The 11939-nt window shown below is 41.2% G+C and overlaps 1 protein-coding gene across 1 annotated transcript in view; it reads left to right on the top strand.

The window, feature by feature from the left end:
- The window catches only part of zc3h3 (zinc finger CCCH-type containing 3), a 272870-nt gene extending 261845 nt beyond the window's left edge, over positions 1-11025 (top strand). Inside the window, exon 12 of the mRNA XM_043687898.2 lies at positions 10513-11025. Coding sequence (XP_043543833.2) covers positions 10513-10544 — 32 coding nt within the window. The 3' untranslated portion in view covers positions 10545-11025. The remainder of the gene's footprint in view (positions 1-10512) is intronic.
- Positions 11026-11939: the final 914 nt, after the last annotated feature.

The raw sequence follows: 11939 nt of genomic DNA on the forward strand, positions 1-11939 counted from the left end.
TCTCGTCCTCACAGCTGCACTGTAATTTTGCTGTCAAGCTGCAGATGGTGCTGGACTTCCCCATCTTGAAAAAAGGTTATGTTATGTTGCTGGTGATGTCACTGGGCCACAACTGTTAAAACCTTCGTAGGTCCCTACCTAACTTTAGCAAGAGCCTCATCAAAGCTCTGAGTTGCTGTCACAAGAGTTGTGGCAGCCAGGAACACAATGGTTTGCAACTAGAATGTGCAAATTTTGACCCCTCCCAGGTGCAATTTCCACCCCTGTCCCCCCTCCCCAGATGAAGAAGATTAAAACCTAAGCCATTGTGTTTACAGTAGCTGGTCTTATGGTTCAAGGAAAGTCTATTCCATCATTGTTGTCACGTCTAACAGATCTTACATATATTATATTTATTATGTTATTTTACTTAGCTATGTTATAATATGTGCATGAGTTATTTTTTATTTGTTCACAGCTAGGCTACGTTCTTTGTCAATCCCTAAATGCCCTTCAGATTATAAGATTGTCTTTTGGCCTTCTAAAGGGGAAATTCAGTGTATTGGGCCTTCACAAGGGGGAATGAGTGGAAGTGGGCAGTCTGGGTATTGCACAGTATGCAGATGGGGCCCAGTGCTAACAGTGTCCACTGTGAGCTGCATTCCCCATCAATACTTGCCATTTTTTAGATGTGAAGTGCAACTGCAAAATGGTTAGAACAAAGGCTAAGATGGACAGACAGATAGTATTGATTTGATGGGCAAAAGCAAAGAATTTATATTTACTGGATGTAAGGGCATCGAAGGAATAAATACATGCAATTGGATCATCGCTCATTTGCTATGTATGTAAAGTGACAATGCATACAAGTCAAACGCTAGTCAAAGGCAATTTGCACCTTGTTATTGTGCTTACAACTTGAGCATGGGCATCTCTATGGTCATTATGTTATCAGCACTGACCATACAATATAGCAACAGAAGTAAGTCATTCAGCCTATTGAGAATGTTCCGCTATTTAATGAGATCATGGTTGATCTGATAACTCTTAACTCCACTTTCATGCCTTTTCCCCCTTATGGATTAAAAATCTGTATGTCTCAGCCTTGAATATACTTTACAAACTGACCTCGACAACTCCATGCAGTAAAGAATCCCACATATTAAATGCCCTCCGAGACAAAATTCCTCCTCATCTCTGTCTTAAAATGTGTGACTCTTTATTCTGAAATTATCAGCCATTTTGACTCCTGGACTGATTCCTGTGTCACACCACTTGTTACAGGTTGCCATTCTAAAAATGTCCCCCTTACCTCAAGTTTGTCTTCTATTTGTTAGCCAATCTTCTATCCATGCTAATATACTACCTCCAGCATCTCTCATTTTATTAAGTAGCCTAATTTGTGGGACTTTATCAAACACCTTCTGAAAATTCAAATATGTTACATCCACTTATCCTTTATATGTTCTGCTTGTTACCTCAAAGAATCCTAGTAAATTTATCAGGCGTGATTTCACCTTCAAGAAGCCATGCCGATCTACTTCATTATGTTATGCATTTCTAAATGATGTGCTCTTGCATCCTTTGTAATAACCTCTAACAGTTTCTCAGTAACAAATGTTAAGCTATCTGGTCTACAGCTGCCTTTTTATTGCCTCCTTTGCTTTTGAAATCAAAGTATTACATTGGCAGATTTCCAATGCTGTGGGACTTTTCTAGACTCTAATGACTCCTAGAAAACTACTACTAGTGCCTTCACTATCTCTGATATTTTAACACCCTAGGATGCATCCCATCAGGTCCAGGGAACTTATTAATCTTTAAGCCAATTAGTTTTCCTCTCATTTTTTTCTAGTGATAGTTATTGTTTTCATTTCTTCTCCTGGTTTTGCTCTTAATTATTTAGTAATTTGTAGATGCTATTAGTATCCTCTACTATGGAAACTAATGAAAAGTATTTATTCCACTCCTCTGCCACTCTGCCTTTCCTGGTTCCCTTAATTATTTCCCCACCCTCATTCTGTAAGGGCAACTATTCATGTTCACTTTGACTTCTGTTTTCCCACAATAGTTATCCCACTGGATAACTATTAGGGAACCAATAGACTGTCATCTCAATCTTTTTATTTCTTAACTCCACCCCTTTGGATTCAGCACCTTCTATATTTAAAGAAGCTCTTGTTGTCTGTCTTGGTATTACTTGCAAGTCTGCCCTCAAAGTTTATTTTTTCCTTCTGTTATTATTTTGGTTGTCCTTTTAATATTTTTAAGAATTTTCCCAATCTCCAGGCTTGCCATTAATCTTTGCCACATTGTCTTTTTCTTTTAATATGATGTTCTCCTTAAGTTCCCTGGATAGCTATGGTTGACTTAATCCCTTCCGCTCTGGAATTTAGTCTTACAGTGAGCCATGAATAATGTTCTTAAACGTCTACTACTGTTCCTTAACTGCCTTTGCTGCTAAACACTTTATTCACTCCATTCCAGCCAGCTCTGCCCTCATTCTTTTGTAATTACCCTTATTCTTTTGTAATTACCCTTATTTAAGTATAGCACAGTTGTTCCCAACCCCACTTACTCACTCTCAAAGTGAATGCAAAATTCTACCAAGTTGTGGTCACTGTTTCCTATGGGATCTTCCACTTTGACATCATCTATTAAGCCTTCCTTATTACATATCACTAACCTGAACTCTGGATCCACAACATACTGTTTCAGGAAACTATCCCAAATACACCTGAACTCTACCTCACAGCTTCTTCTGCCAGTCTGACTATTCCAATCTACATCAAAATTGAAGTCCCCCATGATTAATGTACTTGCTTTGTTATGTGCTCTGATTATCACTAGATCCTGTCCCACTGGATAACTATTAGGGAACCAATAGACTGTCATCTCAATCTTTTTATTTCTTAACTCCACCCCTTTGGATTCAGCATCTTCTGATTCAAGATCATTTCTTGATATCAAAAATACACTAATTGTGCTTGCCCACCAACCTTCCCTTCCTACCTGATCTAGAGGTAGACAAGCAGGAGGCTGAAAGAACATAGCCAGCAGGCAGCATCAGGAGATAAAGAAGTCGACGTTTTGGGTATACAAGTAAACCTCCTTCAGGAAAGGAGGTGGGGTGGGGGAGCTGCGGATTAAGGGAGGGAGGGGGTTTGGGTGGAAAGAGAAGCAGGATGGTGAGGTAGTGATAGGTGAACATAGGTGGTGGGTACTACCTGGTTGATAGGAAGGGACGAATCTAATTGGTAGCTGGAAGCAAGGGTCAGTAGGTGAATGAAAGAGAGGAAGCAGAGCTGGAAAGGGACTCGGGGGATGGGTGGGAAGATTGTTTGAAATTGGAGAATATTGAATCCAACGAGCTGTAGACTGCCCAAGCAGAAGATAAGGTGGTGTTCTTTCAATTTACGGTCTGGTTCGCTGTGGCAATGGAGGAGGCTGAGAATAGAAATGTCGGAGTGGGAGTGGGAAGGAGCACTGGATACAGTAAACTGGGTTGGAGGAGAGGCAGGTAAACCTCTGTTTCAAGAAGTCAGATTCTCCTGAATATTTAGTTTCTAGCTTTGATCTCCATGTAATCATGTCGCTGTAATAGCTCTAAGACCATACCCATTAACCTGTATTTTTGCTGTTAGTTCATGAATTTGCTTTTGTATATTGTGAGCATTAAAGTAAAGAGCAAATCATTGTGCCTTTTTACTATTTTTACCCTATCTGCTGCTGTTTTTCCACATTTGTATACTCTGCTCTCTGAGTATTGTTATCAAAATAGTTGACCTTTAATGCTGCCAAATCCTCTTGCTTTGTAAGTCTGGCTTCGCCCTGGTCTCCCAACCACCTAGTTATTATGTTCACCAGCTTACTGGTCCCATTACAGTTAAAGTGAAGCCCATCCCAACAGAACAGCTCCCTTCTACCCCAATAGTGGTTCCAGAGCCCCACGATCTGAAACTCATTTCACCATAACCAATCCTCGAGACACATTTAGCTCCTTGACTTGAGGTACTTTATGCCAGTTTACTTGGCTCAAGTATTAATCCCAAGATTATAACCTCTGATGTTGTGCTTTATAGTTTAGTTCCTAACTGTTCAAATTTGCTCAGTAAAACCTCCTTTCTACTTCTAGCAGTATTGTTGATACCAATGTGAATGACAACTACTGGATCCCTCCCCTCCCTCTCCAAGTTCTTCTGCAGCCCAAAGGAGATATCCTTAACTCTGGCACCCCGGTAGGCTACAGCCTTTAGAACCCCAGCTCACAGCTGCAGACAGCAGTATTTATCCTTCTGATTCTATTGCTCCTACCATTCCTACTTCCTTGTTTCCTTCTCCAACTCCCTGTACCAAGATGCCATCGTTAATTCGCTCAATCTCCCTGCAGTCCTTGCTCTCATTTGCACAGCTTACAACATCCTGTTGGAACTTCTTTCATTCTCGATTCTTGCCTAAGAAGAAGAAGGCAGATGCAGGATGACCAGGGCCAATGACAGGCCCAGGAAGAGCAGTTGGTCGGTGTTGAGGACAAGGAGTGTTCAGTTCAAAGGAGAGTTCTATGTAGGTGTGCAGGAGGCCCAGAGTTTTCTGGCTCAGTGCTAATGCAGGCTCTGTATGCTCTGGGGCAGAGACAAAACTATCAGGATATTGGTTTAAGGTGAAGGGGGAAGATTTTAAAAGGACCTAAGGGGTAACTTTTTCACACAGAGAGTGGCATATGTATGGAATGAGTTGCTCGAGGAAGCAGGTACAATCACAATATTTAGAAGGAATCTGGATGGGTATATGAATAGGAAGAGTTTTAAGGTATATGGGCCAAATTGCTGGTAAATGGGACTAGGTAAGATTGAGATGTCTGATTGGTACAGACAAGTTGGACCAAAGGGTCTGTTTCCATGATGTATAATTCAGTGCAGGGAACTGAGAGCAGCAGGAATGGAGGCCTATCCTTTCCTGGTGGCTATATGATTACAGCCCCTCCAAACTTCAATGCAGCCAGCTTCTTTCAGTGAGCAAGGGGTGACCTGTATGGGGTTTCTCAGTCATGCACCAACAAATGCATCAGGACAGGGACCAGTGCCATCTATACAAAATCACACTAGTTTGTTTCCCCATAATGAGGTCAGTGCTGCAGTTGGACAGTAGGCTTTGGAACATACCTGGCTATCTTCAGGTGCAGGGTGCCATTAGACTGTACACAGACATGGCATTGAGAGGGCTCTAACACAACACTGCAGAATTAATCAACAAAAATTAATGCGCGTTAATGTTCCATTAAGGTGCAGGTGATTTGTGATCATTGTTCCTGGCGATATGTGCCCACTACCCTGGCAGTTGGAATAACTCCTACAGCCTAGAGCACTTTCATGTACCTGGTATGTTTTGAGGTTCCAAGACCTTATTTAGCTGGTTACTGGCAGACAAGAGCTACCCAGTGTGGATGTGGCTCATGTCACCATTGCACAACTCTTGATTGATGTGGTACAGATTTAATGTATGCCATGATCAGAGCCATGGTGGAACATTTTATATAGCTGTTAGAAATGTGGTTCCACTGCTTGAATCAATCTTGGTGGGAAGTGGAGGGTAAAATGGAACTGGAATCAGGTGTGAGGACGATATGGGGCTGAGTAAGCTGTTAGTGATACAAATTTGGTAAATTTTTCTCTCCACAGACTTGCTGAGTTTCTCCAGTTTGGCAGGATATGGTGCAAAAGCTCACTAGGCCTTGCAGGGGAAATCCCTCACAAAAGACTTGATATAACATGAACTTTGCCAATAAAACATTCAGCCCAATCTGTCTATATTTTGGTATTGATTCCTTTGACCCAATTCATGAGGAATACGTTTGCCTCTGATGCACTCCAACTCAGAAATAGAGTCTTCTAGCATGTATTAAAATTTAATACACTTTTTGTATTGAATGAGTTTTATATGTTGAATGGTCAACTTTGTAGTTTGATGATATGATGTGTATTTTATCTAGTGGTGCAATATTCCTATATTAAACTAAAAGAGAATATGCTGGAAAATCTCAGCAGGTCCGGCAACATATGTAAGGAGAGAAGAGAGCTGACGTTTCGAGTCTAACTGACCCTTTGTCAAAGCTCCTTTTTGTACCGATAAAGCAGGGAGGAGACCCGGGTAGGCATGGAACAAGAAATGTTCCACATACCCCATGAAAAGGCAGGCATACCTAGGGCCCATGCGGGTACCCATTGCTACACCTTTGATTTGGAGAAAATGGGATGAGTTGAAGGAGAAGTTGTTGAGAGAGAGAACAAGTTCAGCCAGGCGGAGGAGACTGGTGGTGGATGGAGATTGTTTGGGTCTCTTTTCGAGAAAGAAGCGAAGAACTTTCAAGCCATCTTGGTGTGGGACGGAGATGTAAAGAGATTGCACATCTAGGGTGAATAGAAGGTGGTTAGGTCCTGTGAATTGAAAGCTGTCAATGTGTCGCAGGGCATCAGAAGAATCCCGGATGTAGGTGGGAAGGGAGTGAACCAGAGGAGTAAGGATGGAGTCAAAGTAGGAGGAAATAAGTTCAGTGGGGCAGGGGCATGTTGATACAATGGACTTGCCAGGACAGTCCTCCTTGTCGATTTTGGGGAGTAGGTAGAAACGGGCTGTCCGGGGTTGGGAGACTATGAGGTTGGAAGCTGTGGAGAGGAGGCATCCGGAGGAAATGAGGCCAGTCACGGTGTTGGAGACAATGGCTTGATGCTCAGTGGTATGGTCATGCTCCAGGGGGGAGGTAGAAGGAGGAATCTAAGAGTTGGCACTCAACCTATGCGAAGTAGAGGTCAGTACCGCCCTTGTCAGCAGATTTGATGCCAAGGTTGGGGTTGGACCTAATGGAGCGAAGGGCAGAAAGTTCGGATGGAGAGAGGTTGGAATGGGTAAGAGGGGCAGGAAATTGTCCTGGCGGCGGTGTCCAATTAGAGGTGGAATGTTGGAGGGATGTGAAAGGATCTGTGGAGCAGGGGGAGGTCTCTTGCCCAAAGAAGTGAGCGCGAAGGTGATGGAAGAAGAGCTCAGCATCATGTCGAGCCTGGAATTCATTGAGGTGGGGACATAAGGGTACAAAGCTGAGTCCTTTGCTGAGAACAGCACGCTCAGCCTCAGAGACGGGAAGGTCAGAGGGTATGGTGAACGTACAGCAAGGGTTGGGGCTGGAAGAGATGGGTTTCGAGGGATTGGGACTGTTGGAAGGTGGAGGGTGGGCAGGGGTGTGGATGAGAAGTTGAAGCTTGCGTTCCTAACATCTGCAAGAAACAGGAAAAGTTTGGAGTTAAGGCATCGACTAATACGAAGGATGAAATGAAACTGTGGACCAGGACAGCTTTGAGAGAGAGTAAGTCGGTGCTGCTAGAGAGAGGTGCTTTCATGTGGAGGCGCGTGGCCCTGAGTGTGGCTTTTAGGATGCGGCGAGAACAGCAGTTGGAAGAATGTTGTATATCGTGCAAGTATCTGTAATCCTGGAGGCTGCATGCAAGGTGAAATTTGAGTTGAAATCCACGTGGAGTAAGTTGTAGGCGAATACAGTCACTGAGGAAGGTTTGTGTGTATTGGGATATAAATTCTCATTTGTTAAGAGAAACAATTTGCAATTGACATATTTTAGCTTGCACATTGCAAGAAATCAACACTGAAGATTTTGATATTTAAACTTCAGTATCTCTGTACTGAGTTGTTTATTGTGCCTAATTTGTAAAGAAATACACAAACTTTACGTTATGCAACCAAGGAGTAAACTGGATAAATTTTATAAATATATATGTACTTGTAATGTCCAGGGTTCAGTTCAAAGGAGAGTTCTATGTAGGTGTGCAGGAGGCCCAGAGTTTTCTGGCTCAGTGCTAATGCAGGCTCTGTATGCTCTGGGGCAGAGACAAAACTATCAGGATATTGGTTTAAGGTGAAGGGGGAAGATTTTAAAAGGACCTAAGGGGTAACGTTTTCACACAGAGTGGCATGTGTATGGAATGAGCTGCTCGAGGAAGCAGGTACAATCACAATATTTAGAAGGAATCTGGATGGGTATATGAGTCTTAGTAAATGCCTTGTCTAACACTGAGAGAGAAAAGGAAAGCAGTGAAGGTGGACGGGGAGGGGGAGAGACAAATGAAAATCCTGTCGGCGGGAAAAGCAGTACTTCTTCAGGATAGGCATTCCTGGAAGAGAAGTGGCAGTGGGTTAAACACTGGATAAAAGCAAGTTACTGCGGATGCTGGAATCTGAAACCAAAAGAGAAAATGCTGGAAAATCTCAGCAAGTCTGGCAGCATCTGTAAGGAGAGAAGAGAGCCGACGTTTCGAGTCTAACTGACCCTTTGTCAAAGCTTTTATTCCTATATAAAACTGATTTCTTGTAGTAGCTCCTCACCCTTCTGCCTCCTCCACGTGGGGAAATTACTGATCCATATTAACCTGCACCTACACCTGCACAGCTTTTCTCTCTCAAACTTGTATCTCGTTAAAGAAATAACCTTTCACCCAGTTTCCATTTAATTCTCCAGTATCTTTTCCATAATCTTCTAGTTGACCCACAGCCAGTTTAATGTATGTTCCATAATTCCCCACAGCCATACTAGTCATTACTAGAGTAGTACCCTTAGCCTCTGAGGCCACATTTGGACTTTACTTCCAGTCGCTGTGAGGTCAGTTTAGCTGCCTTTTTTATTCTCTTCACAAAATAAACTACTGAAACCCACAGTACTGTCAGTGGCTGAATTTAGTCCCTACATCTGTGTAAGAGATTTCTAATATTACTTAGTAGAAGCACTGAGGATCACAAACACAGAATTACAGCACTTCACTACTATGCTGAGCTAGCTGATAGTACACATAGACCATGTTTGGAAATTCTAATCTTGTGTCAGATTAACTCTGAATAATGATGTACGTGATATTGGTAATAATGATAGTTGCAATTGGTGCTGATTCTCTTCCAACTACAGTAGAATGTGTTGATTTTTTTTTAACGCAGATTGTATTTCAGTTTCTCAATTTTCTCCTTCTCTGGAAACTAATGCTCGAGTACTGTTCAACAGGTAGCAGCTGCATTCTCAACCAAATGTCAAAGTGGATATGACTTTTGCTTGTGATTCAGAAGCTTGTGGGTTCAAGTCCTATTCTGAAATCTTCTATAACATAGGCTTGATGTGGAGATGCTGGTATTGAACTAGGGTGGACAAAGTTAAAAATTACACAACACCAGGTTATACTTCAACAGGTTTATTTGAAAGTACAAGCTTTCGGAGTGCTCCTTCATGTACTTTCAAATAAGACTGTTGGACTATAACCTGGTGTTGTGTGATTAATAATATAGGCTGACATCACGTTGCGGTATCAAAGAATTGCTGGCCCATTACACCTGCTGTTTTTAAGTTGAGAATTTTAACCGAGGACCCAGCTGCTGCTCTGTGGTGGATGTAAAAGAACCTGTGGCACCATTTGTAGTGGATATGAGTGTTCCTCTACTGCACTGGCCAATGTTTATTCCTCAACTAACATAATTAAAACAGATCTTTTTCAGTAACTATTTGTGAAAGCTTGCTGTATAAATTGTTAAGTGACACCAATGGTGAGTACACTCCAAAAGTGCTCAATTGTAAGTAAAGTACTTTGAGATGCTCTGCTATCATGATAGAGACCATATAAATGTGATGACCTTCGTTAGTGAGTACCAGATAATCTTAATGTGTCGAAATCTCAAAGTGAGCAAGATCACTGACCACAGCCTTGGAACTATATCACTATTCTTTCTTTGCCACTCAAATTCCTAACAGCTCTGCAGATATAACTGCAACACATGGACTGCAGTGATTGAAGAAGTTGACTACTTAACCTCCAGCCCCACATCTCACCATGCCCCCAGCCTCTGATACACAATTGGGATGCACAATAAGTGCTGGCTTCTCTGGCAATGCCCAACTTCCAAGAAAGTATGTTTCAAAAACTAATTATTCAATTTGAGGTTTGGTTGACAGTAGGGAGGAGATTTTGCTGCCTGAACTGCTGTGCTCTTCCAGCACCACTGATCCAGAATCTGGTTTCCAGCATCTGCAGTCATTGTTTTTACCCAGTAGGGAGGAGAGGTTGTTACTGTAAATTCCTACTGGCAATTATCCAACTGAAATAAATTTGGTTTTACATTCACACAGATCCAGATTTTTTTTTGACTATATGAAAAAAAGTTAAGGAGATAATCAAATTTTGTGAGGCTTGAGGGAAACGTAGTTTCCACTGCTGACTAAGTAACCATAATGCATATATTCAAGATTATTAGGAATGGAATACTCTAACAAGGTCATGCTTTATGAAGAGTTTATTTGAAATTGATGAATTAGATTTTTTTAAAGAAAAAGAATAAATTGATACTGGAAATGTACAAGGAAGTGGAATTGAATTACCTGGAGCTTGCTGATAGTCTGCTACCAACACAGGAGTGTTTGAATCAAGTGGCTTCACTCTCTGCTGTAGATTCTGCGATGCTGTTGCTGTCAATAACTTTTCTTTTGTCTTGTAGGGAAACCAATTCAGATCAAACCCAGATTTTGATTGACTTCTGCTGATGTTCCATTGCAAAACCATAGCAACATTAACCAAGTAGCAGAAAGAGGACTTGCTTGGAATGGTTTATTCACCTTGAACTGTTTGGACAGCAAGCAGAAGAGACATTTCCGGCTATTGTTTTGCACAATCATTTTCTGTGGTGCTTTCTTGTCCCTCTGCTGTAAGAACCCAGATTATGGCCTTATAAGAAAATCTATCGGGACATTGCAATTACAAATCTAGCAGTGTTTGCTATTCATCTACACCTACCATTCGAGGGAAATAAGTCATTTAAGCAATGATTCTAGTATGAATCAACTGCTTAGTTTCTGAGCCTCAAGGATGTCTTTCAGGTTTGATTTTCTCTCTCAAAACAGTGGAGCAACATTTAAAAATTGTGGTTTTTACATTGTTGTAGATTCTGAATTTGTTCAGCTGCCTCCAGTTTTATTAAATATTGCAAGGTTTTGATTCTTGTTATTTTGTATGATGTGTCTGGTGTGCATTATTGGAAACATTAACATGCTCGATGGGTAATGTAATGGGAACTTTACTCCATACTCCAAGAGCACCTAACGTGGGAATTCTTGATGCTTACAGCTAATAGAAAAGTGATAACTGTTTAATTGCCTGTGGTAGAATCCTTATTCCTAAATAGACACAAAATTTGACAAAAAAAAGTGAACCCAACCCAAGCCATTTCTAATGCCTTTGAGATTAGTTTGCATGCATGAAATAGCTTCCTGATGCTATTTCAATACATTATTGAATCTACTTTTGGAATTTTTAATTACAGTAATGCTGATAATTGATGAAGGATGCATTTAGTTTTACATGTAGTGATGTCCACAAAACTTATGAACAATTTGATCATTTAATATAGTAAGAATCTGTTGTCAGTCTATATTTTAAGCTTCAAATGTGCACGATTAACTGCTGCCATCTTATCCAAGATTTTAGAATGGACAACTTTTCAAAATATTGATGCTCAATGCATGGCACAGGATTCTAGTTTGTATCCCACACAGCTACAATGTACACAGTGGAGCTTGTGACATGGCAGAGCAGAAAAGAATGGAAGATTCACAGAATTATGAAACTGGGCAATTCCTGGCACCTTCTGGCAGATGTGCGGGCCAATATTTGCCAAGTGGGTGCAGGCACCACTTACCATCTTTGCTGCTGTGTGCAAGACCAGGTCAACAAAGAAAAAAACAAGGGCAGCTTACGTTGAACAATACTTCAAGGATTTTTAAAAAGGTTTTCATAGATGGTTGTCATTCCCATTGGCTTGGTTTGTGTGTATTGGGATATAAATTCTCATTTGTTAAGAGAAACAATTTGCAATTGACATATTTTAGCTTGCACATTGCAAGAAATCAACACTGAAGATTTTGATAT

Source organism: Chiloscyllium plagiosum, unplaced genomic scaffold (genome assembly GCF_037043375.1).
Source record: "Chiloscyllium plagiosum isolate Xiang-an unplaced genomic scaffold, Cpla_swu_hap1 HiC_scaffold_4, whole genome shotgun sequence".
NCBI lineage: Eukaryota > Metazoa > Chordata > Chondrichthyes > Orectolobiformes > Hemiscylliidae > Chiloscyllium > Chiloscyllium plagiosum.